Genomic DNA, 25,732 nt, shown 5'->3' with positions numbered 1-25,732 from the left:
AATCAATCAGAACCGGCAACTTGAAATTGAAGGAAGGTGAATCTATACTTATAGCCTAAAAATTAGGGTTTTCTCTTCTGCCTTGTTTCAGAAATCAGCGACGTAAGAAAACAGTTTATGAAAACAACTTTTTGGCCTAATCCCGGTTTCCTATTTCCCCCCATTTCCTTTTCACAAGTGTGCGGCAATAATTTTTTTTTAAAAATTAAGAAAAAGTGTCTTGGTATAGAACTATAAATAACCCCTTTATATGTTTTTTTAAAAAATAATTCTTATACATTAAACGTGAATGATAATCTTAACGTGATTGATAATCTTATACAAGAGTAATTTTAAAAGTTATTTTTTTAAAGAAGTAGTTTTAAGAATTAATTCTTATGTAATTCGTTTATCATGTTTATTTTTAAATTGCAATTTTAATATTTTAAAATATATTATCAATAACTAAAAGTAATTTTTTGTTGCAATATAAACTACTTATATTAAATCTAAGATATAATTTATATATTTTAAAATATTTATTTATAAAAAATTTAATATAATTTATATATTCATTCTTGTGTTTTTAATATAAGAGTATTTTTATATTCATTCTATTGTTTTTAACTATTTTTATTTAAAATGTATTAAAAAAAATTAATCTCTTATCTCTTTTAATGTTTTAATAGTAAAAAATAATCATACAACATAATATAATATATTTACTACAAGAAATAATTCATATAGTAATACAAAAAGTGTCCATATAAATACAATATGTAGGTATAAATCTATTTAATATATATTTAAACAATTTTAGTATTGATTTTAAATAAAATTCAACAACATATATTATGTGTCACTATAATCTATACGTATATCTTTCAATAATATACTAACATATATTATATTTATAGTGTATTTAAACGTAGTTTTTAGTAATAAACATTATGTCACTACATAAAAATTATTTTATAGTGAGTTATCATAATCCTAAAATAAAAATATATATATTATTACAAATTTTAATTATAATATACTTTATATATTTTAAAATTATATTTATTATAATTCTTAGTTATATGATATAAAAATATATCACATACATTGTAATGTTAAAGTAATAGTTTTTATAAATTTTAAAACATATTTTTCACGTTTTTTTAATTAAAATTATGAAATAAAATTGCAAGAACTACACATGGTTTGTTATTTTAATAGTTACATATTCCTGTTTACAATATTAATATACGGTATATATATTAAAGAAATTTTTAATGAAAACAAATGTTTTAAATTAATTTTATATTTTAAGTAGTATTTCAAATATGAATTCAATCTTTTAAAATAATTTGTTAATGGCACACTAGTATGCATTAGATTCACGTGTTCAAATCTTTTATGGAGATCAATAAAGTTGGAACTTAATACTCTAAAGATTGAATGAGGTAGGTTTGTGAGTGTGTGGAAATGGATCTTACATTATCAATTGTAAGGTTTAACGCCGCCATATAAAAAAGGAAAATGTACTCTAAATACTTCATTTTACTACATACAAATACAAATAACCTCTTTTATATAAACCAATAGAAAAAAAATACTTTGTGACTACATTATATTAAAAAAAATAATAATAATAACCTTAATAATAATAATAATAATAATAATAATAATAATAATCTATAACTATTATAAAGGAGATATAAGAGATGTAATTATTTTTTAGTCTTTATTAAAATAGACCATTATACTCCAAATATTAAAAAAATCTTAAATTTTGTTTAAATAATTATACATAATTTTTTAATATTTTATTAATAAATAATTATTAGAGGCATGAAGTGTCTCTGCCCCTGTGGTAATAATAATATTAATACACGCCGGTTATTATTGGAAGTTGAACAATAATTGAAGAAACGTTAAATGGGCAACATTGGTAAGAAAATGATTAATTAGAGACTAGATCCAACATATATACAAAAGCACACATGACACAACCACAGTACACAGGAAAGAAGCGAAAAGATGAGCAAAGTTGAAACATAATTAAAATTAAGCTACACAGACATTGATCAAGAGAAACTAAGCTAGTATTGAATGCATGGTATCAAGGGCAGGGTTTGCGGCTATTGCAGCGCGAGTCCGATCTGTTGTTCCTGATGGCGTAGCAACCCAAAGCGTAAATGGCAGTGACGAGCGCAAGCACACATGCGTTGAATATGGTGAGACGTCTCCACTGGTTCCTTATGTTGGCCAGAACTCCACCTTTGCATGAATTACAATCGTAGCACAGTTTCTCCTGCTTATTACTCCAAGTGCCGCAGTCAGAATTATTCGCAACATGACCCGTCTTCGGCACCTCCCAGAACGTACCATTCTTCATTATGAATCCACAATACACCGGTGGCTTACAGCACCCAGACTGTAAAAAATAAGGGGAATAAAAAAAAGTTAAGTAATTCTTACCTCTTGTTACCGTAATAACTAGGTCTAGGTCCCATGACACATTACAGTGACAATCTATTTAGTACCAAAATGATTGACGTAATAATTAAGCACCATGACACATTACGGTTACAACCTATATTCCATAGAAAATTCGTGTGTTTCGTGAAGAGTTAGTGATGGTCATGGTACTGACTGAGATTAATCTTTAATTGTGTACAAAAATTTATTCAATCTATAACAATCATAATAATGGGTAAGATTAGTCTCTCATTTTGTAAAAATCTCATTAGGTCAATGACAATCACAATAGACTAAAATTAGTGTGCTTGGTTTTCAGTTTCATCCACTGAAATCAAGTTCAACTTAATCTAACACACATTGTTACTTTTCTGTTTGTGCATTAGCATATGAGAAACTTTGGTGCAACACCATTCAAACGAATTTTCAAATACATTCTTAATCTCTGGTTGTGTAGAAAAACAGAAAGAGTTATAATATGGAGTGAGAGGACAAGAAGAAAGAGTAAAAGAAGAAGAAATGAGGGATAACCTGGGTGGTGGATAAGTGTTTGAAGATGAGAGAGTCGTTGTTGCGGCCACCGTTGAGGGCGAGGTTCTGACAGACGTGTGCGTCGACCAAGCAACTCTTCACCTCGTCCCAGTTCCTGTTGTTGACGACGTAGCGCTGGAGCCAGTGGGAGAAATCGGCCACCCTGTACTCGCCGTAGCCCTTGCCGGAGATCTGCTGGGCCACCTTGCGGTTGGTGACGAAGAGCGCGAAGACAGTGAAGAACGCCAGCCCCACGATGAGAAGGAACGTCACCAAGAGGTAGGCGTAGAGCGCCACGTTCACGCGCCACAGGGACCCCGCGATTCCCAGCGCCGACACCACCACCACGAACACGCCGCCCATCAGCAGCGGGTACTGCACCACCTTCTGGCACTCGCTGCCGCCGCGCACCAGGATGTACGCCGCGCCTCCCACGGCGGCCACGCCCATCAGGAGCGAGAGCACGTTCAGGGCGCCCACCACAGTGTTGCTTATGCGGAACATTGAGACAATAACGAAAGGTTGGAGAAGAAGAAGACGTTGTGTTGTGGTTGGAATGATGGTAACTGTTTTGCTTTATAATAAATTGGAACCAAAGCGGTTGTGTGTGTAACTTGGAGGTTGCATGGCTTATTTAACATGGTGGAGTTGGAGTCTTCCAGGTGGCAGAGTCTGGGCGTGCCACGTCAGTGATTTCAGTTATAGTTTATGTCCACTACTTCCTTCGGACTTGGACTTGGGACAGTTACCCCTCCCCGTATCAACGGGCTTCCATGGACAAACTAAAGTTTTGATTCATCTAAATCCAACACTAACAAGTAACAACTGATCGATGCACATAAACTCAAAATAAGAAATGTAAAATTCACGTATAACTATCATGATATCATCTTAAGCCTTAGGTATGTGATCAGGATTTGATCAACGTGTCTGGAAAAATATGATAAGTTGTATGTCATGTTAGTCTACGATTTTCAACTAGAAAATAGCGTGAATAAATAAGAAACTTTGGATGTATCATGTATATGGCTCCACGGTACCTCGTTTTGAAAGAATTAATAAAATGCAAGTTATTTTATGGAAAACTGTGTCAGGTTCGTGGGGAACATATATATTCATGTATTTTCAGTTAGAAACATCTATAAATGAACTTGTTAACCTTGTTTGATTGTAATGCATGGTGAAAAAATACTTAGGTGTTGCATTTGCTTTTTCCTATATATTCCTGTATCACCTGATAGGGCTCGTTACATAACAAACGTTGTTTTTCTCAAGTTCAATTAAGCAAAGCATTTTGTCACATATATTTCACTGATCTTACTCTGCGATCTGCTGATCATGTTGCTAGAGTTACACAATCAATATTGTTAATCTAGCGGTAATAAGTTGTCGAATTCTTGTGTGTCCTTGTAGGAAGGGACCATACATAAGACCATTGGATACAGAAAGGGAAAACCATATTATTCTTTTGTCACAAAAATGAATGTTCTCCCAGGAGGACATCGCTGGGTGTGCTTTATTAGGCCGCAATCACGCCTTAGTGCCACTAGAATAAAAAAACGCATGCAAAATAAGAAATAACCTATTGAGAATAAACAGTCTTAAAGAAAGAAAAATTAAACAGAGACACAAACGCATGCATATGATATGAATATTTTTTTTTAAAAAGATTAATAAAGACTGTGTCATGGTTCAATTAATGAATCATTGGTTCAACCTTTGATTTACTGGCTCTAACCAATTTTGATAACCGGTCTGATTTTTAAAATATTATTTTTAGTCTATATATTTTTAATATTTAATTTTCTCTTATTATTTTTAAGCAACTTAATTTGATCCTTTAATATTAAAACAAAGTGTTCCATATTCGTTTGTTTAGATTGACACTAATAGTATTAATGAAATTAGACAAAAGAATAACATTAAATAGTTTAAAAAATTTTGACAACCAAGTTGAACAATTTAAAAATAGCGAGACCAAAATGAATAATAATTAACAAAACAACTTATACCTATGTAAAATAATAAAAAAAGTATTTGGAATGTTAGATATTTCTTTTTATTGTATTCAGCCTCTTTATTTTTTGAATGCTCAATTTGGTCCTACTATTTTTAAATAATTTAATTTGGTTTTCTAATTCTAAAAATAAATGTTCAATGATACTCTTTTGTCCGATTTCATTAGTGTCATTTATGTCTATTTGGATGAAAAGATAACATTTAACATTTTTAAAAAATTAGAAGACCAAATTGAACCATTTAAAAATAATAGAACCAAATTGAATTATAAAAATAAATAAAGGGACCAAAAATATAATTTAACCTAAATTTAATCTAAAGGAATTGTATCCAATGATAATTTATCTTTTTATGAAAAATAAAAGACTAAATAATAGTTTTTATATTATAAATCAAAAATAGTTATAAGATTAAAAATTAATTTTAAATATTCTTCCATTGGATCATTATATTGTGTTGTTTTTACAACTGACAAAATTATCACAAACACCATTATTGTCATTGTTGTTGCTACCATCCTTGTCACGTGATAACAATAACAAGAATGGTGGTGGCAAAAGTGATGATGTCACCCCCAAATACCACAATCATCTAGCTAGGGGTGAAAAAAAAAGGGTTGAGAGCGGTTTAGTCTTGTCCTTATCTGACCTAAAAAATTAATTGAGTTTATTTATTTAAATCTTAACTCGAAATATATGGGATGAGGCCTAGTAAATCAAATGTTTTAACTCAGTATAACAATATTAATATATGCATAATTAAATTATAAAATAAAAAAGATACAAAATATAAATTAAAGAATATTTTTATAATATATATTTTAAAATAAATAATGTCATTATAAATATAATATAATGTTATATAAAGTATTATTTATTAAAAAAGTATTTTATTATTGATATACAATTATTCTAAAAATTTATACATTTTAAAATAATGAGTGACAAGTTGGGATGGTCCGAAACATAACCCAAACCCAACCCCAAGCGTGTGGTTCAGCGGTAGGGGTTGATCCACGCTTAAGCAAGGTCAGGGGTTCGAATCCTGCCTTGTGTATACAGCCGCGTTAAATCTTGGGGCCAGCTATCCCACCCTTTGAGGTGCCTCCAACGTAGCGAGGAAATTAGTCACTGCTGTCGGCGGTGGATACTCCAAAGACGAACAAAAAAAAAACATAACCCAAACCCATGATAAAAAATTATATCAAAACTAATTTTAAGATTTAAAATCGTCCAAGCCAATATTATACAAAGTAGTGAAAATACAAATTTATTTTTCTCTATTTTTTAATAATTTTTTTTTCAATTATTAGCACATATAAAATGACTAAATGTACTATTCATTCCTACAAAATTATGAATTATCCTTAAAAAGCATTGTGTGAGGGAAAAAAAATCAATAATAGTTGTACGTCACATAAAAGTAGGGGTGAGTAAGGTGTGGGTTGGGATATGTCTAGCCTAATTCTTACCCAACTCAAAAAAATTAATCGAGATATTTATTTATATTTGAAATCGACATGATAAAGATTCCAAATATATGGAACTAGGTCAATATGATGTTTTAGTTTAGTATATCAATTTTTGTTATAATAATATTATTGGTACAGAATATTATCAGTTTTGTTGACACTACAACAAAATTTAGTATTACCAACAATTATTTAATGGCAATAAATTAATTACCTCTATTTTATTGTTTAATAAAAATATTAATGATTATTATATAATAGCCACTAAAAATGTATTTACATCACATCAAAATTTACTATTAACAACAATTATTTGTTTGAAAAAACTTAAGTCTCACATCGACTAGAAATAAAATAATTAAAGAGTATATAAGTGAATGATAATTCTCACCTTACAAGTATGTTTTATAAGGTTGAGTTAGACCTATAATTTACTATTCTAAGTTGGTATTTAGGAGATAAGATAATTAAAAATTAAAGAATATATACTTAGAAGATAACCTTCATCTTCTAAGTCCCACATCAATTAGAAATAAGGTGACTAAATAGTATTTGTACACTTATCTTACAAGTCCTATATCGACTAAAAATAAGATAATTAAAGAGTATTATAAATCTTTTCTTAAACTTTTAGCGGCAATTTTAAATGCCAATAACAAATGACACAAAAAGTTATATACTTTTTTCAACCATTATGAGGGTCTTTACCCGTATATAGAATAATTGCCGATAAATATTTTAGCGACACTACATATAATGACTAATATGTGAAATGTCAGTAAAAGATTTTGTAACAATTTTTATTGCCACTAAAAATCATATTAAATGCTACTAAAAATTTATTTTGTTGTGGTATGGCTATTCAATATATCAATATTAACATATATAATTAAATTATGAAATAAAATAAATACAAAACCTAATTTAAAGTATATATTTTAAAATAAATAATTTCATAATAAATTTACACTATTAATAAAGGCCATGTGTTTTTTTTTATGTCCACATTCCATTGATTGTTTTACTCTGACTTCCAAAATACTTCCTTATTTTTCTCTCTCCCTAACTACTCAAAATCGCTTATATTTTTTAATTGTTAACTATTAGCATATATTTAAAATCAAATATTTTTATTTATATTTTTTACTTAAAATATACAGAAGTACAAATACTTTTTTTACGATAATATAATAAATGTTATACAATTACTGCCGTGTCGTCTTATATCATTTCCTTGCATAATATAATGTTATACAGTTATTAATATCGTGCCTACATGCTCTTTATTTACACCTTGTACTTATTGTTCTTGTTGTTTATAAGGGAGTTCCAGTTGATGTTAACGATGGTTTTAATTAGGGTTGATTTTGTCTTCGAAAAATACAACCTTTGATAGGATGCAGGGAGCTATGAAATATGTTGATGTAGGCAGTAGAATTTGTCGTTGTATGCTTATTGATAAAATTATTTAATTTCTTACGTGTCAAATTATTTAATATTTAAAATTTAAAAATTTTAAATTTAAATTCGTTTTTTCATTTCTGTATTCTTTCTTTTGTTTCTTTACTAGCACTTTCCGTACTCTTCTCTTTGTTTCTTCATTAACACTCTCGCCAGCAACGCCGTGTATTCCTCTAGTATCTCCGTCATGATTGCTATCAGTATCATATTTTTCCAGCAATCACTGCGAGAAATTTTTACTGAAATAATTTTTTTAATTTTTTTTTTGCCAAAACAGCACCTGTTCCAATTTATTTACAGAAATAGCATTTTTTACTGATTACACTTATAATTCGGTTCCTCGGGAACCGAATTCTGAACTTCAATTTTTTTTTTGTTTTGTTTTTTTGCTCAGAATTCGGTTCCCTGGGAATCGAGTTTTAAGTAGTGTTTAATTTTATTTTTCTATTTGTAGTTTAGGTTGTGTGTTAATGTTACAATTGGAACGGCCTGTTCTCCAAGCAGAACGGGCCGTTTTGCTTGCACGCGTAGTCTGTTAATTTTGAAACTAGAACGTCCAAGCAGAACACCGTTTTGATCCATGTGTCATGTGTGTATTTCTGCATCCGGAACGGCCCGTTCTAAAAGGAGAACGGGCCCTTCTACAACTGCTGCATGGAGAACGGGTTGTTCCGAAAGGAGAACGAGCCATTCTGGATCCAGTTTTACACCATGGTCAGATCCAAAATGCAAAAAAAAAAAATTAAAAAAAAATTATTTTAGTGAAAAATTCTCACTGCGATTGATATCAATACCCTTTTCATTTTGTTTTCAATGTTATTTGAATTTAAAATTTTTAAAATTTAAATATTAAATAATTTGCCACGTAAGAAATTAAATGATATATAAATATTTATTTAGCATAAAATTCACATCATTAACGTCTGTTAAATTTTGGATGGTAAATTGTTTGTGGGACTAAAATTGTCCATTATTTAAATTTATGGACCAAAATTAAACAATTCAAATTATGAGGACCAAAATTACTCCTACACTAAATTAGGAGGACCAAAAGTGCAATTAAGCCATTTGATTTTGAAATTTTAGTTTGTTTAAATGTCTTCTTAATATCTATAATTTTATTTATTTTTCTTTTTACTTTGTATAATTTAAAATATCTCATTTTAAGTTTTCCAAACAAAAAAAATATTATTCATATTAAAAGTAATGTTTTTATTTTTAATATAATAATATAATTATACAATATAATATATTATATTTTAAAAATATGTATATATATATAGACACACAATTAAAATTAAATAAAATATACAAATTTAATAATATACATATTTAAATTATTACAGTGAAATATAAAAATATCATTATAAATATAATATATATATATATATATATATATAAGTATAAATTTATTTAACATATAGTTATCCACAATTTTAATGTTGATTTTAAATAAAATTCAACAATATATAGTATCTCATTATAATTTATACCTACATATTTTAACAATATATCAACATATATTGTATCATCATATTATAATAACATAAAGATAAATTTTAGTAATAAATATTATATCATTTTAACATTTTAATTTGTGATGTAGGCTATAACTAAATATTTTTCTATTTTTACAAAACTAAAACACAATAGTTCATATTTTTTCTATATAATTTTTATGATTGTTATTTTTTTAAATACTTAATTATTAAAACACAATAATTTATATGTTTTCTATATAATTGTTATTGTTGTTATTTCTTAAAACAAGTGTTATCAATTATATTTATATTTATTTTGTCTGAGACTTAAGATGAATGGAAATTATATTTATATTTATTTTGTAAATATAATAATTTTAATATTATTAAGAATATATATTATAATTTCACTATTAAAAATAGGTAAATTGAACACATTTAATCTGTGACACAAAATTTTATTAATATTTAAAAATAAAAAATAATTTTCAAAAATTAAAAACAATATCCACAAAATTTTGAAAGATATTTAAAAAAAAAAAGATATATACGAGTAAGGGATCATTTTGCTACAAATTACAAAAGTCCATTTATAAAAGACACAGCATTCAAAACTGAATCAGCTTTGATTTCGAAAAGATTAGAAAAGCGAATTGGGAATTTGGCGGGAATGGAGGGGACTGAGAGTGAAGCCATTTTCGGTGCTCTTAATCTCGACCCCCAACTCTTCTGTAACGAAGTCCTCAACAGCGTCGATGATATTCTCCACGAAGCTTTCGATTTCTTCTACCAGTAACACCCCCTTTCCTCTCTTCTCTTTTTTTTCTTCTAATTTTTTCAAACACGCTCGTGGAAATTATGCGACTGTGTTTTTGTAGGGATGCATCAGCGAAGCTGAACATCGAAGCCACCCAAAGGTCCCAGGATCTGAAAAAAGTTAGTCTTTTTTATTTTTATTTTTGGGTGTTGGACACAATAATTAGTGTAATTAATTTAATTATTATAGTGTGATGATGATAACCGGTGTGTTGTGAAAAAGGGTGTCGATTGCGTTCGGAAAAGGGTTCAATTTGTTTTGGGCAAAAAGCTTGATGTTTGGGAGAGTTACATCCTTCGTTACTGTTTTACTCTTCCCCAAGGTTTTCGTATGCCAAACAATGTATGTTATGCTCCAATTGCTTCTTAATTAATTAATTATTTTGTATTATTTCATGTTGCTTTGATATAAAAGTTCTGTTTCAATAAACTTCTTCGAAGACTTTTTTAAGAGAAAAAATTATGGAGGAAAATTGAAATAATTTTTTTTATAATCTAAAACTAGCTTATGCATAGGTTCAAATTATGATTTTGGAGAAACTAATAAGAGAAAATTTCTACGGATTAGCTTATGTGTGAGTTAATTTTAACTTTTGGAGAAACTTATATAATTTTTTATTCCTATTTTTTTCTCTTAAAAGTAATTTTGGAAATTCAATATGGAAAGTGTATGTTCTAGTTGAGAAATATTTCTTTCTTGGTATTTTCATTCTTGGTTGATTATCTGACCTCGGAAGAATGTGTACTTCCAGGATGAATCAAATGAGAATGGCCTTGATTCAGGTGCTGCTTTTAATCCAGAAATAGATGCCCAGTTAGATTCATTGAGAGAAAAACTAACTGAGGTAATCAGGATGCTGATTGCTGAATTCTTTCTTTTGCAGAATTGATACTTCTGTTGCTTCTTGTATAATTTATTTTGATATTATGTTGTCAGGTGGGGAAGGAGTCTGAAGTGCTTAATCAAGAAATTCAAGCATTAGAAAGAAAGTCTACTGTCAATGCTGGATTTATCAATGAAGCAGTGCAATTATATGAGCAGAATTCTATGCATGAGATGTTTCATGGTAATTAAAGAGATCCTCCACCATATTTTTGTTCATATCTTGAGGTTCAGCATATACAATCGTGTTCCACTGAAAACTAATTTTGGTAGCAAACGTATGCTTTCCATCTTACTTAACCAGGGGATACTCCATTTTAAAACTGTATCTATGTGTTTCAACACCTGCATGTTGCTTTTTGTGTGCAATTTGATGAAGCAAAAGCACATGGAATTCTTGGGAATCTTCAGAAAGGGCATTTCCTATAGTTTCTCTATTGTTGTTCAGTTACATCCCTTGTCATTTTGTCAAATGGTGGACTTTCATGATAACATCCGTCTTTTTTTTTAGTTTTACACATCAATTGTTATCTGATGGAATTTTACGTGTGGCAGATTAACATTTGTAAGCAAGGTTACTTTATTTCCTTATAGCTTCTTAAAAACCACATGAAGTATTTAGAGGGCACCACAATAGGTGTCATGGACTGGGATGTTAACCTCATCACTTGAAGGGAGATCTTAACCAAAATAATGGCAACAACATTTCCCTTGTGTCCTGCATTATTTTTTGTAAACATAGCCCGGAATTTTTTTGTATTTTCTGGATGAAATTATTGTCAAAATATAGCTTATATTATATGAAGTGTACAAGTTGCCAGATCTTTAATTACACCATTAATTTCTACAGAGATCATGACCACCGCCTCAGAACTTGGAATGAAGATGGGAAAGCTAAACTCCAGCATGATTGAAGAGACTGACCAAATGAAAATAAAAAAGATTTACAGCACAGAAATGGATCTATCTGCTATAAATTCTGCAAAAGGTAACCAAAATACTGTTCATTGTAGTGCAACTTGCATTAGCTTTGCTGGTTGAAATCATTATTTCTGAACTGATCATTCGTGTTTGCAGGCCTCTCAAACTTGAAATTAGAGAATCTTGAAGAATTCGCAAGTGTTATGAAGAGTATGTGAAATTGTCTTTGACATCAATCTAGTTGGACTGGACTATGCCTGTATACTCGTCTTTCTCTGTGCCGATTTGGTTGAATTTGCCCTTATAATGCTGAAATTATTGTGGGTAAATTTCATGAGTCTTAAAATTTCTTACAAATTTAATTACAAACTGAATTTGCGTGATTTATATACAGTGTATATTGAAACTGTTCAGTGATTACCAAATGAGTGTATGAAATAGAACTTAATGTTGCTCTTTCTAAATGCATACTAGTCCAGTTCCACTAGCAGTTGGTTGCTGTTCTATAATAAATGACGGAATGAACTACAAAGAATAACATTGGTAAGGAGCAAATTTTTTCAGGAGTTAGAATTAACCTGCCCAAATGATAAGTTCCTGGGCTGATCAGTTCCATCACTTAGTCATTGTAAAGTATGTGAATTCAACTGACGGGCAGTAAAAGTTGTGATGAGATATACTTCGACTTCTAATTAGTGTTACGCAGAAAAATTTTGCACAATAAATTTGTATATAAAATTTTACAAACATGAGATAGGAAAAGGAGAAAATAGTGAAGACGAAGTGATGGTGAAAGAAAAAAGGCTTTAGAATAAGGTATAAAACCTTAGAAGTCAGTAACACTATATAAAGGCAATAGTAGGAAAAGCAAGAGACATAACAAAGCAAGACCTGTCTATCAAACTGTTCATAGTTTGTTGAGAATGGAAGCATTAATGAACAAGGTACAACCTATCCTATTTTCTCTACATTTTTATAAAATATTGAAAACAATTTCCAATAAAAGACCAGAATATTATGTGCAAATGCTGAATAAAAATGTGAAGCAACGATTGTAGGATGTAGTGATAGTCGGTTTTGCAGTTTGTTGCATATTCATAAAACCTGAAACTTGCTCCTCAACTATTGTCTCATGCCATGACTCATGCAAATTCCTCTTCTACCTGTTGCAACTCTCACCTGATGACTTGATTTGATCTTGGTGCCTCAGACATGCAAAATCCTCAAGCTTAAATGTTTAGTTAACCATTTTTTTACCAATTTGAAATTTTTATCCTTTAATATTTGTCCAAAAATAAATGTTACGGAATATGTACTCAAGTCTTGTTTTACGTTTTAATAAACATTTATATGAGAAGAAAAGAAAAAATGAGTTGTTTTTCTCAAGCTTCATACTTACACAAGTAAATTTGAGGAAACTCTTTTTTAACTTCTCTAAAAGTTTATCTTAATAATGCATAAACTAATCTTAGCTTTATGGAAAAAGTATAATTCATATTTCTCCTTTTATAAGTCCCTATAAACAAATTAATCTCAGCAAGCTCTTGTTAGCCCATACTTTTTGTTTGGAAAATTACATTTCTGTCTAGTTCGATTTTAAAGTAAAAGTTATAATATCAAAACTAATTGAATCTTTAAATAAAATATTTTACAAATAAAATTGACAAGAAATTTATTCCAATTACATGCTTACAACACAAGCTCAAGATTATGCTTGAAATTAAAACTAGAAACGAAATACTTAAAACACGTTACAATGTAAATAGCAAAATATATACATTCGGATAAAATTCTATTTAAGTTCATCAAAGTGTATGTTGTTGACACTTTTAAAATCATGAAAATTCAAAAAATAAAGTCCTTAAAAGCATAGAAAGTTACTTTAGTACCAAATAAAATAAAAATATATAAATTAAATTATAGAATTACTAAGTGGTTAAATTTACAAACAAAAAATAATTAAAGTGATTAAATTTACAAACATAAAACAATTATATCCTTCAAGGACTTGTTTATAATGTCTTTATTTTCAAGCACCAAAGTACCACCGACATATACTTTCTGAAATGATATTTACGCCATAAACATTCATTCTTCTTGGGTCTCTATTAAAAAATAAAAAGGACTTGAGCGCATCTTTTTAGAATAACTATCATGTCACTGATCTTTATGGGTAAAATATCTAATGGGTAACTCATCCTATATTTTTCCTAAAAAGATGTTATCCTTTATTAAGTATATCATATACAGAAAATATGGGATGAGTTACCCATTAGTAAACCATAAACATCATTTTAGGACACGCTAAAGATTTGCCACATCAACATAGATATATAGATCGAACATAAAACATCCAAGAGTCTTGAAACATTGATGGCAGACTAAGTAGACATGTATTTGTGACTACTCTTTTGTATTAACAAAAATTTCAAACGAATCAATACCCTTACTGTTTTGATTTTAAGGCCAAAATCAACTGTCTCAAAAATAACTACAATTTACGGAAGAGATTATCCCTATTGGCCAATTCGTAGCTTCTGATGTTCTGCACACGTAATAACGGAGAAACTTAGGAAAATGATACAGCTATATAATCAACAAAAAACCCTAATTTAGGGTAGTAAACATTCCGCTTCCCAGCAAGTGTAGTTCTAAATGTAAGCAGTTGAGCATCTTGATTCCCAGTTTGATGAATAAATACATTCAACAGCGCGTGGAGGGAAGTGGGCTACCTACAGAGAAATCAATATCAGCCTAAACAAAATTATCTGAGGAAGGAGATGGGGTGCCGCAGTCAGGGAAAGGGGTGAATGACACGATAAACAACATGGAGAAAATACAAACTGCATCGTCACAGACTGACAATAGGAAATAGTTTTGGATAGACACACTTACTAGCTGATACAAATAATCTTCATAGGAAACTTTCGATGTCCAGTTCAACAAAGGAGCAAGGATCAGGAATGTCGAAGTTGTTCAATACCTACAAGCAGGCTTATTAGTTTTAGATGAATATCATCTATTATATGCGACTCCAAAGTACTTCGATTTGAAAGAATATATGGAAAATCACAGGACGAAAACAGTGCCAAGTTCATGTGGAACAGATAAATTTATTGCCAGTGATAAAAACCCACACGACATAAAAAATATGGAATAGTTGATTTGCATTCTGCAGATCCCTCTTTCGTAATCATTTTAAGTATCCAAAAAAATAATCCACTTACATTTGGTTTTGACAACCGAAAAAATATACCACCAAAAATAAAGGAACACAGGAATTGTGAAATTATGTAGTGACAATTGGCCATATTGAAACAAGATGACATAATTTTAGTGATCAAAAGTAGTACCTCTGGATGAACAATGCCAAAAGTACCAATATGCTTTCCTTTGTAAATGATTCTAGCTTGTCTACCAGCAAGAAACTCAGGCTCCTTCAATAGGTAAATGAGAAGAACATACAACGTTTATCAGAAGCAGAATAAATCTTCCTTGCAAAAAGAGGAGAAAATAAAACACAGAAAACTCATGCAGTGTTATACACTTACATCTGACCGCTCAATATAATACCCCGATTTTTCACCAGGTGAAACAAAGGCAACCCCGTTCTTTTCCATTACTCTGTCGACCAAGCCATGAATTATCTGCATATCATTGAATAGAAATTAAAATACAATCATCCAATTTATTTTTACCATGCCTGAAAAGAATACACTCTAACTGTGAAGACTAGCAATATTTATTTTAGATATCATTTTTTGTTGCAAATATATAAAGCCAGTTTAAGGTGGTTTGGGGAGAGGAACATAAGAATTGGAGTAATAAGGTGGCATGGGTTCAAATTCCCCCAACTAACATATACTAATTATTAGCATTTGTCTTGGAATAAAAAAGAAAGCCAATTTAAATTCTAAGCACTTCAGGAAAAAAAAATGATAGTGACACATCAAATACAGAGAAATTTAAGAACTTATTCAAAGAGCAAAGAACCAAATGAAGTGCCATGAACTCATTATTTAGTATACCTCAAATCCAGCATTAGCACCACAGTACAGAGCAGCAAGCTGGCGAAGATTTTTTGCACCAACATCTTTTTTGTCATCCAAAATTGATATATCACCCACTTCAAAAATCTGAAACAATTTTAAGACAGAAAAGTATTCTTAAAAACTTGCAACAAAGTAGTGGGGGAAAAAAACAATGAAGAATAGAAATGCATAAATTAGTGGAAGAGTTAACATTTAACAATAATTTAGTAGTTTGAATCTTTCTTTAAAAGACTAGGCGGTGAAATATTTTTTGCAATGACAAGCACTACAAATTGCACATGCCAATTAATTATCAACTCATTTGAGGAGAGAAAAAATGACCACCTTAAGTTACAAATTGATTGCCTTTTGCAAGGCTTAAAAGCAATTTAGTGTCAATATAAATATTGTGTATTAGGCAGCAGACTTGCAAGTTGCAAGGTAATATACCATTATTGTAATCTTTCAAAAGTTGCACTCCCATGATTTATTCATGAGTTAGTACACCAACAATTTATACAAAATGTGTCGGCCAGAAGCAAAAGGATATATGTTTTGGAAATAATATTGAATATCAAATGCATGGTAAAATTATTGTCATGTAATATCAATCAAATTTACATACTTTCAAACTCCTCAAGTTTTTTGATTTATAATATTCAAATTCATAGACTTGAACAATCCAAAGGATCAGAAGTAAAAAAATGGCAAAGCCAAAACAGGAACTCCCACCATTGGGTTTTGAGGAGGAACAGATGCAAGACTTAAAAGGTTATAACAAATACATATTTACATATTGCACAGGTGTACAGCTAGTTTGACATGGTTTCTTGCCTTCGATATTTTCTTACAGGTAAAATTTTTATAATTTGTTCCAAAACAATTGCTATATCATTTTATTTGATTGTTAACTTCTTTTCTGAACTTGTTTACATCATTTTAATTCTTAGGGAAACATGAAATGTGTTTTATACAAGTGTAAAAGAGCAGAAAATGGTATGTACAATGTATCTTGCCTGAATTAGAGTTAAATAAAGATTTAATATTCCCACCTGATTTCTTTAGCGACTCTGAACAGCTCTAGATGACATCTGGTGTCATTTATGAATCATCAAAGTGCCAATTTATAATATAAAAGTGTTCGCCCTATGAAATCACAATCAAGATAGCTGATTTTTCTCCGCCCCCATCTTATCTCATGCTTATCTAAATCATGCATAATGTCTATCCTTAATTTTCCACTAAAAATCTGTCTAATCTTTTTTTTAGATATTTTTATCCATATATTCATTAGTACCAGCTTGGGCAATGAAACATAAGCAGGTGCAATCTAAGCAATGCACTGATGTAGTTCAATGAGGGGAGTGACAGAGTGAAAGGTCAGCCAAATTCTCTTAAATGCAGTCAACGAACATAAAAATACCACATTTGATGTGGTCTTGGAAGCAGAAGTTGGAGAAGAGGGAGGCACCTAAGGGAAGGGTACCAAAACTATTCTACAGTTTTTGGAGAAGGAAGTCACTGTGAAATGACTGAATAAAGGCCCTATGGAGGACAAAAAGGCTCCTAAAATGAAGGGATGTAACAGTTGAAGTGCTTACTGCTTAGGCACTGAAGGATGGGTCCAGACACCATCACACCTCAAAATCATCTGTTACAACTTCCAATTGTTTTTTACCTTTAATTTTCCTAACAGCTTCTATTTACAATTTACATAATGATTCGCATTAACAGATCATGCTCAATGTTATCTCTAATCAACGAATGGTAGCAATGTTAAAATTAAATAATGATTTGGACAATAATTATCAAAGAAGATTCATAAACTGTAACATCGTAAAGATAAATCTAAAATCAAAGATCCCATATAATTTACTATAACCAGCGCTCATTTTCCATGTGAGGATCACTCTTTTCAACATAGAAAATGTGAATTGTAAAGATTTATAAAAAGATCAATCACCAAAAGGACTGAAAAAATACCTTTATGGGCTTCGGATGATCCTTGTTGTGGGCAACAGTTTTCAAAATGCCAGGCATAAGACTAGTCCGCACCGCCTGAATACATGTTATATTTAAAAATTAAATTATATGAATTCAAGCATAAAAAAAAAAGAGAATATCAATATATCATTTTTATATTGGTGGAAAGTAGTAATGAGCAGAGCCCAGACATAATAAAGGTGCAACTTCAGTAAGCTGGGAATGTGCAACTTTGGATTAAAATTCATTACTATATAGAGAACATAATCCATGTTCACAATAAAAAGACAAAAAAGGAAAGGAAAATAAAACAGTCTGATGTAATGAGAATAGATGCACAGTAAGCTTTGTTGAATTGATTTTTAGATGGCAGCCTGGACGCATCTGCACTTCCATCCTCTGAGATGCATGCTGCGACATCATATTATTTTGTAATTTCAATTCTCAAATAAAATTTAGCTAGATTAGCGTATCTGAGTATAATTTCCTCTTCAATAATTCAATTTATAAAAAACAAGCATGCATAAACAACAGTACCAAAATCATGAAAATAACAATTGAGCCACTCCACGAACCAACCATAAAAAAATATTAATATGAATAAAAGCTATCAGAATTCAAAATAGTCACATGAAACAGTGAAAACTATTAGTAGCTTGCTCACCCCAACTTGAAAGGATGACAGCAAAGCATAAAAACCTCTATATAAGAACTATGCCAAAAACGTTACAAAAAAGAGCCATTTTAAGAGATTGTGTTTTTTAATTGCAATTAAATAAACTTATAAATCATAACATTGTTATTGAAAAAGGAAGATAAAGTGTGTGAACCTCAAAGTCAGAAGACCTAGGGTTTCCAATGATAACTGCTTTGGATCTGTCATCTTTGCGGTTAAGCATGGCAAAGTTTTCCTTTTTAGAGCAGAGTATAAATGTCAAGACCTCTGTGAACCCAACCAATGCAACCTGAAAAGAAGTTAGGAATAAAAGGATTCAGATAATTAAGCACTTCAAGTAAGTAACAATAACCTTCATGAACATGCTATGATATAGTAATTTATTCTATTGCATCAGTTCAATCCAAGATAATACAATGATGGATTAAATATGTTTTTGGTCCCTGAATTTTTGTTAATTTTTGTTAAGTCCCTAAACAAATTTTATTTGATTTTAACCCCTAAAATTTTACTCCATGAACAAAAGTTGACACACCAAATGTTAACGGGAGAAAAAGTTAAAGGACCAAAGGTGAAAATTGGCAAAATTTTAGGGACTAAAATTAATAATAAAAAAAATTTGTTTAGGGACTAAAAACAAAAATTGACAAAAGTTTAGAGACTAAAAACATTTAATCCTACAATAATTGACACATTTTAAGAAAAATTGAAGCATGAAACATTAACCTGCTTCAATCACAGGATCACAGGATTCATGTTCGGTTTTGTTTTATACCTCTTTTCTGATAAGATCACTGAGCTCATTCAGAGGAAGAAGAGTCAAGGAAGCAGCCAACCTCTTGGAGCCCTTATTATCTACCACTGCCTTATCCTTAATAGCATTGAATCCATAAGCAATTGCCACATCCTATAGACAGAAAAAACCAAGAATAAAAAAAGCATGCCTTGTCAGTAATATATATTGACAGAATCAATATGCATTCAGGAATGACAAAGCCTGCCACTAGCAATACCTCCATAACATCACATGGGTGAAGAACATCACTTCTAGTAGGAGGTACGGATACTAGAAACTTGCACTGCTTATTATCAGATGTAGACTGCTTGGCATGCAATTGCATCCGATTTAAGAACTTAGTGACCTGAAGAAAGAGGGGAAGATTATGAAACAAAAATGACAAGTTAAATATATTTGTTTAACTTTCTGTTAAAACATGAGAGCATTTAATCTTGCTTTAAAGACAAGCAACTGCAATATAAAGACTAACTCTGGATTGTCTGAACATGTGCAGAATTTTAATTCTTCAGTAATAAAAGAGAGCAGTCACCCAGTAGAAGTATAAATTTTTTTAAAAATCTGGATTGTCTGAACATGTGTAGAATTCTAATTCTTTAATTAATATGGGCAAATTTCCAATCACAAGATAAAAATTTGGAAAGAACAGAAGCAGAGAAAAAATGGAAGCTGACAAATCTTTAGAACATAAATGGAAGTATAACTATTAAAAGAAATTCACAAGGACAAAACCTGATAGAAGCTTCAAGTCTAATTTTGTCCGACTTTTAATAAGTCATCTAATCATCCATTTTCTATTTGGAAGCCCGTGAATTAACCAGGTTTCACACCAAGATCAGGCATTGATCCATATTGACAAATGTGTTGAAACTTGAATACACTTCTATTTCAACCCAAAATTAAAATAATACACAACCATCACAACAAAAATAAGACATTCATAATCAACAATTAGAAGCTTCACAAATTCTTGACATATAATAAAAATGTTAAAAGCAAGCTTAACCGAGTTATCCTTATGAATAGTCAATTTGCAAATGCGGGAACAAGCCACTCAATATGAAGCGGCAAAATTCTCTTTACATTACACATAAGCATGTTAAAGGAAATAATTACCTCTTCTGCCTCCAATGACACCCCGATCAATCCATTAATGTAAGATAGAGAAACTTCCATATTGTAGACAGATAAATCAGGGTATATGTTCGACTTGTCATCAGAAGAAATCACTTCAACTGGTTCAATGACAAATTTGTTTTCACAATATTCTGAGAAGGCTGTTACCTAAGAAAATATAAAAGTCTGTATCATCTAAACAATTGCACCACTTACAAAATTTGAATATAAAAACATACAACAAAACCCAGTACTCTACCATTGTATTTAAAACAATCTTTGCCTTTGTCAGATCAGTAGCAGTACATTCTATGAATACATTCTTTGTCTCCAGAGTGATTGCTGAATGTGCACCATTAATAATTGGGGGTAAAGATAAAACAGTCCTGCCAAAACCTTATAGTATATTAATTGTTGAATTCAACAACGGCATTTTAGAAGAACATTACAGCAAAATGAAGGTCAAGTTCCAGTAGAGTGCAATTCACAAAATGCACAATTAACAGAAAATAGACCAAAAGCAATATTTAAAAGAATTTCAGCAAGTTAACATGGTAAAAATTTAGTGGGAAACTGGGAAAGCATCTCATTGAAGAAAGCATGAAAGTTCTTTTCAGTTAATGCATCCATAAAATGGATAATGTGCACATAAGTGTTTGAGTCAGGTGTTAATATCAAAGTTATGTTGAAAAATTTACAGCATCTTTACATTGCATACAAGTATATTTTATGCTCAAATCCTGTCAGTTTAATTTTTAGAATTAGAATTTCAACATATAGGATGTCTAAATAAAAAAGAGACTGCCAACAGATTGATGAATTGATCACACTTCAAACTGTAATTTTTTTATTATGCTGAGTTGATGACAGAACTTTTATCATTATAATTATTCCTTAAAACATTTTTTTCCCCACAAAGATATAACTTCTTGCTGAATTTTATACTTAACTTCGAGGGTGAGCCTTTGAATAACAGTATAGTTACTGCTTTGTGATCCCAACCTTGGAAGCAGCTGGTGGGGGTAAGTCTACATATATATACCCTCCCCCAAACGCTCTACTTGGTGGGAAGCCTCCTCGGGTTGCCAACCCCCATCCTAGTGTAATATGTAATATGAACAAGAAATATAACATGCACAAATAATTTTAATTCTTTTAATTATAATTGTTAAATTTATATTTTAAAAACTACACAAATTATCCTGAGCAAAAAAAATACTACCTAGTGAGTTCTACAAGACTAATGCAAACAAGAGACAAAAGATTTCAAACAGCAGGACAATAATCTTTCAAAGCATAACACAAATGAGAGATAAAGATTTCAAAAAGTTGAAAATTCAAATACCAGGATACTATAAAAATATAATACCTCTTACTGTCATATAAAACAGGGAAAACAGGGGAGTCCTCAATTATATGCAAGAATTTCTTCAATTTCAAATCTGACTGTCAAACAAAATAACAAGTATTTAGACACATCTCAAAGTTAGGATATTCAAACAAAAAGATAATCATATATCCAAAAAAAGACAGCCAACAATAACACGCAAGCCTACTTGTGGCATACAAAAAATAGCACAAATATACTCACTTTGTAGAACTCCATTAGCTCATCAGCCCTGAAGTTCCTTTCCTATCATGCCAAAAGCACATTTATAAGATTAAAAAACCAAAGATGAATTTGGCAATTCACATTGAAAATTCAAAGACCAGTAAATAATGATATCTGTAGAGTATTGAGTGAGAGAATATATGTTGAATTGTGTGCTTTTGTACTAAACAAAGTTGTAGCAGCACCTGATTTCAACAAGAAATTGAATCTCACAAATAAATGTTACCTGCTTTAATGGCGTAAAGTTTATACTCGAAGGTGGTAAAGCCTGGAAAATTACATATGACTGATGTCACTAATACTGATGATGTACAGAATTAAAGATAATTAAATTACACAAGAAAATGGTCATTAACTCTAAGATCTCTTTTGTTAATTGGTTTTGGAAAAATTCAGATATACAGTTTGGGTCATAAACAACAGTACATCACATCAGGCAGCATTGTGCTTTTTTTGATACCTCTAGCTTTAGAGTCAAAGCACAGTGACATGTCAATCATTTCAAATAAACAGCACCATGAAACAAACAATGGAACAAAATTTCCACCACTGTAGTCCTCATATTAATTCAGTAAAAGATTTGCTTATCCCCCCAACTTTATAATTTTTTATCGAAGACAATGCAAACTAACAATCATAGTTTCATTCCATCACAAGAAACAAATCGCCTTAAAATACTCTCTTCATAAAATACACGTGATTTCAAGCCTAAGGCCGCTCCCCAAGAAAGCCAATCCAGAGCTGGATGTCTCACAATCAACCAAAGTGCCCAGGCAACAACTTCCTTTCCTAGGAGCATTAGGCTTTAGGCTTCCCACTTCCTTAAACACAGCACCCAAATGTCTATCTAATCTTAAATTTGTAAGTTATCTATCCACAATTCAAATAATTCTTATTTTCATGCTCTAAAATTTGATAAAAATAAATAAATAAATAAACCTCATAAGTAAAAGGGCCCTGCAATTTATCCAGATCATGAGTGCCAATGGCAACAAGAGTTCTTCGGCTGAAATAAGAAAAGAATGAAAACAAATTAAATGAAAATCATTCAGAAAATTAAGAATGATGTGACATGAGATGACCAAAAGTAACATAAAGATAAACTGATGGATAAAAAACATAATTTAGAAAAAGAACAGCATAATGTGGAAATAAAGGTAAACCATAACCTACCAGCACAATGGGTTTTCCAATTTTTCTATGAGATATAGCAAAGCAAAAGATTCAAAAAATAATATAGTATAACCAAACTCATCTTAGAACAAGGAAGATTTATTCATATCCTAAAACTTATGCAAGTATTTTATCAAAAACTCGGTAACAAGAACCACATTTGGACTGCATTCAAGCTATTATGGTTCGAATTCAGAAAGACAGAAACTAGTATGCAGGTCAAAACAAATAAAGCAGTGAGTCAAATCACATTACCGACATATGTTTTGGTGAAGCTTGTCTTGGAGATCAATAAAGCTGTTGTATCTTACTTTATCAAAAGTTACACCTCTTAATACAGCACATACAACATACGGACGAATCAGAGAAGTCTACAATAATCAAAGAGCAAAGAAACACGTCATTTTCCACTTGGCAAAGACCCACGCTAAGTAAAAGCACAAGAATTACATTACATAATTACCTCTGGCTTCACATGCATTTTAAGCATTGCATCCTTACTAATGTTGGACAATCTGTAAGTGGGGATCTCCTGGAACCCACAGAAAACTCGGAGTGCTTGAGCAAGCCCTTCAAGGCACAGGAGGTCATATCTAGGCAAAACCATTTTTTGCATAAAGGAAAATGACATTTGTCAAAAATAAATTATGATTGGTTTTACGAATGGTGACAAGGTGTAAAGCCATGCTTTGAATGGTTATACTATATGCTTAACCGCTACATAGTTTTAAAATTCAGTGAATTTTCAATTGCAATGAGAGAATGGTGCAGCATATCATTCATTATGACTTTTATAACTTTGTTTTTTGTACAATATAGATATAGATTCTTCTTAACAACATGCTTGAATTTTGTTATCAATCTCCAACTAAAGTATATACAGAGCCTAAAACCACATTTTCTTAATTCCCACATTTTCTTATCGAAGATATCACGGTGGTACCTGTTGGCGGGAATTTCGATTTTGTAGATAACTTCTTCGTCGTCATCAGCTTCTTCTTCCTCCAAATGCTTCTCTTTTCTCACAATTGCCTTCTCCGTTGTCTGATAGAATCACACTGAACTCATCAGACGGTGCTGATAATAATTGCTACTATTTTACAAATTACTGATTAAAAACGACAGTGGTTGAGGGTGAAGTGCTTACGACGTCGTCGAGCTCGATCCCGAAACTGAAGCACAAGTCTTCGAATTCCTCTTGCGCTGAAGAACGAAAAAGGTAACAAAAAACGGGTGATTCAGGGAGGTGGTTGTGAAAAATGATGGATATGATAACAGAGAATGAGAAATGGAGGCTCACTGTAAGTCTTTCCTAGAGCCGCAAACAGGCGATCCCGCCCCACGCTGATGGTAGGCATGGCGCCGTTTTGGTTTCGGAGTGAGTCACTGCAACCACGACGGAGAAACAAAGAGATGTTCGGAATCCCAAGCCTTGGCTTAGGTATATTTATATGGGCCGTATCTCCTTTTCAGGTCCACTGGATTGGGCCGATATTATAGGCCTAGTACGAGCCTGGGTATGACTGAATTTGGGCTTCTTTGTTAGCAGCAAAGAGTGACGCCATTGCCGTAGCGTGTACCAATGATCAATGATAATAATAAAAAGAAGGTTATGTACCAAGGGGGTTTACCTTGATCATGGTGCGTTTACCGTGTTTGATTTTTATCGATAAAAAAAAAAAAAAAAGTTTTATCACTTTCAACAATGTAAATTATGTAATTGGTAATCGGTAATTTAAACAATATATGATCACCATTTCAAATTATTATGCGCAAGAATCTATTGTAACTCGTAAGGATTAAGGATTGTTTAGTTTCATATTGGGTTGCATTTGTTTTAAAAAAAAATACCACAGTTTAATTTTATTTAGGTTAATCATATAATTTAGGTCTTATACATGTTATAAATTCTTAATTTGATCTTTATATATAAAAACTTGTTAAATTCATCTTTCTATACATAAACATTATCAATTTAATCCATGTCACCTTTAAAAAATAATTTTTTTATGTATCCTTAATTTGATATTAATATATGCAACATTAATTTGATCTCGATATATAAAGATTAAATTAAGCGTGTATGAACCAAATTAAAAATGTGTTAAAAATAAATTAAGAATATATAATAGGAATTAAAATAATAATAAGTTCGTGAGTAAGTACCAATTTAATAATTTTTTTCATAGGGGAACAAATTTAGAAACTAAAACACGTATATGCACTAAAGTATATGTTGAATATTTTATTTATTATCTTGAATCTCTATCATTTGGAATGATAGCCACCGATATTTATTTCACATCATTTTACTTTT

The 25,732-nt window shown here is 30.8% G+C and overlaps 3 protein-coding genes across 4 annotated transcripts; 1 reads left to right on the top strand and 2 right to left on the bottom strand.

Annotated features, from left to right (window-relative positions):
* Positions 1-1,725: 1,725 nt before the first annotated feature.
* Positions 1,726-3,581, bottom strand: LOC109807211 (tetraspanin-11). Its single transcript, XM_020369731.3, has 2 exons — positions 2,977-3,581; positions 1,726-2,401 (listed from the first exon to the last, which is right to left on the bottom strand). Exons 1-2 carry the CDS (start codon positions 3,478-3,480, stop codon positions 2,087-2,089), a joined length of 819 nt encoding a protein of 272 aa, XP_020225320.3. The 5' UTR covers positions 3,481-3,581; the 3' UTR covers positions 1,726-2,086.
* A 6,422-nt stretch (positions 3,582-10,003) lies between these two features.
* MIS12 (minichromosome instability 12 (mis12)-like protein) lies at positions 10,004-12,518 on the top strand. 2 transcript variants are annotated; one of them, XM_020372650.3, is made up of 7 exons: positions 10,004-10,200; positions 10,287-10,344; positions 10,448-10,567; positions 10,977-11,069; positions 11,162-11,291; positions 11,958-12,095; positions 12,185-12,518. In XM_020372650.3, the coding sequence occupies exons 1-7, from the start codon at positions 10,079-10,081 to the stop codon at positions 12,244-12,246; spliced, it is 723 nt and encodes a 240-aa protein (XP_020228239.1). In that variant the 5' UTR covers positions 10,004-10,078; the 3' UTR covers positions 12,247-12,518. The 2 variants fall into 2 exon arrangements, with proteins under 2 accessions (XP_020228239.1, XP_020228240.1); XM_020372651.3 differs by lacking the exon at positions 10,448-10,567.
* A 1,884-nt stretch (positions 12,519-14,402) lies between these two features.
* LOC109808092 (tRNA synthetase beta subunit family protein) lies at positions 14,403-24,873 on the bottom strand. The gene is made up of 20 exons (XM_020370927.3): positions 24,716-24,873; positions 24,563-24,618; positions 24,359-24,459; positions 23,879-24,008; positions 23,671-23,786; positions 23,182-23,248; positions 22,469-22,510; positions 22,222-22,263; positions 22,000-22,076; positions 20,890-21,016; positions 20,631-20,798; positions 19,732-19,860; positions 19,494-19,625; positions 18,873-19,007; positions 18,043-18,117; positions 16,057-16,164; positions 15,580-15,675; positions 15,382-15,465; positions 14,924-15,011; positions 14,403-14,760 (listed from the first exon to the last, which is right to left on the bottom strand). Exons 1-19 carry the CDS (start codon positions 24,771-24,773, stop codon positions 14,943-14,945), a joined length of 1,812 nt encoding a protein of 603 aa, XP_020226516.2. The 5' UTR covers positions 24,774-24,873; the 3' UTR covers positions 14,403-14,760; positions 14,924-14,942.
* Positions 24,874-25,732: the final 859 nt, after the last annotated feature.

This window comes from Cajanus cajan, chromosome 5 (assembly GCF_000230855.2).
Source record: "Cajanus cajan strain Asha chromosome 5, NIPB_CcT2T_4, whole genome shotgun sequence".
In the NCBI taxonomy this organism is placed as follows: Eukaryota; Viridiplantae; Streptophyta; class Magnoliopsida; order Fabales; family Fabaceae; genus Cajanus; species Cajanus cajan.
The sequence above is the reverse complement of the archived record's forward strand: the minus strand, read 5'-3'. Positions and strand labels throughout refer to the sequence as shown.

Bases quoted from the DNA above. Each gene is read 5' to 3' on its own strand.
- LOC109807211 (XM_020369731.3), bottom strand. From the start codon at position 3,480: ATGTTCCGCATAAGCAACACTGTGGTGGGCGCCCTGAACGTGCTCTCG. The intron at 2,402-2,976 runs GTTATCCCTCAT...TATTTTTTACAG, and splicing joins AACACTTATCCACCACCCAG to TCTGGGTGCTGTAAGCCACC.
- LOC109808092 (XM_020370927.3), bottom strand. From the start codon at position 24,773: ATGCCTACCATCAGCGTGGGGCGGGATCGCCTGTTTGCGGCTCTAGGA. The intron at 23,249-23,670 runs GTAATGTGATTT...TTCTTATTTCAG, and splicing joins CTTCACCAAAACATATGTCG to CCGAAGAACTCTTGTTGCCA. The intron at 19,861-20,630 runs GTAATTATTTCC...CTCTTTCTTCAG, and splicing joins TGTCATTGGAGGCAGAAGAG to GTCACTAAGTTCTTAAATCG.
- MIS12 (XM_020372650.3), top strand. From the start codon at position 10,079: ATGGAGGGGACTGAGAGTGAAGCCATTTTCGGTGCTCTTAATCTCGAC. The intron at 11,070-11,161 runs GTAATCAGGATG...TTATGTTGTCAG, and splicing joins TGAGAGAAAAACTAACTGAG to GTGGGGAAGGAGTCTGAAGT. The intron at 11,292-11,957 runs GTAATTAAAGAG...TAATTTCTACAG, and splicing joins TATGCATGAGATGTTTCATG to AGATCATGACCACCGCCTCA.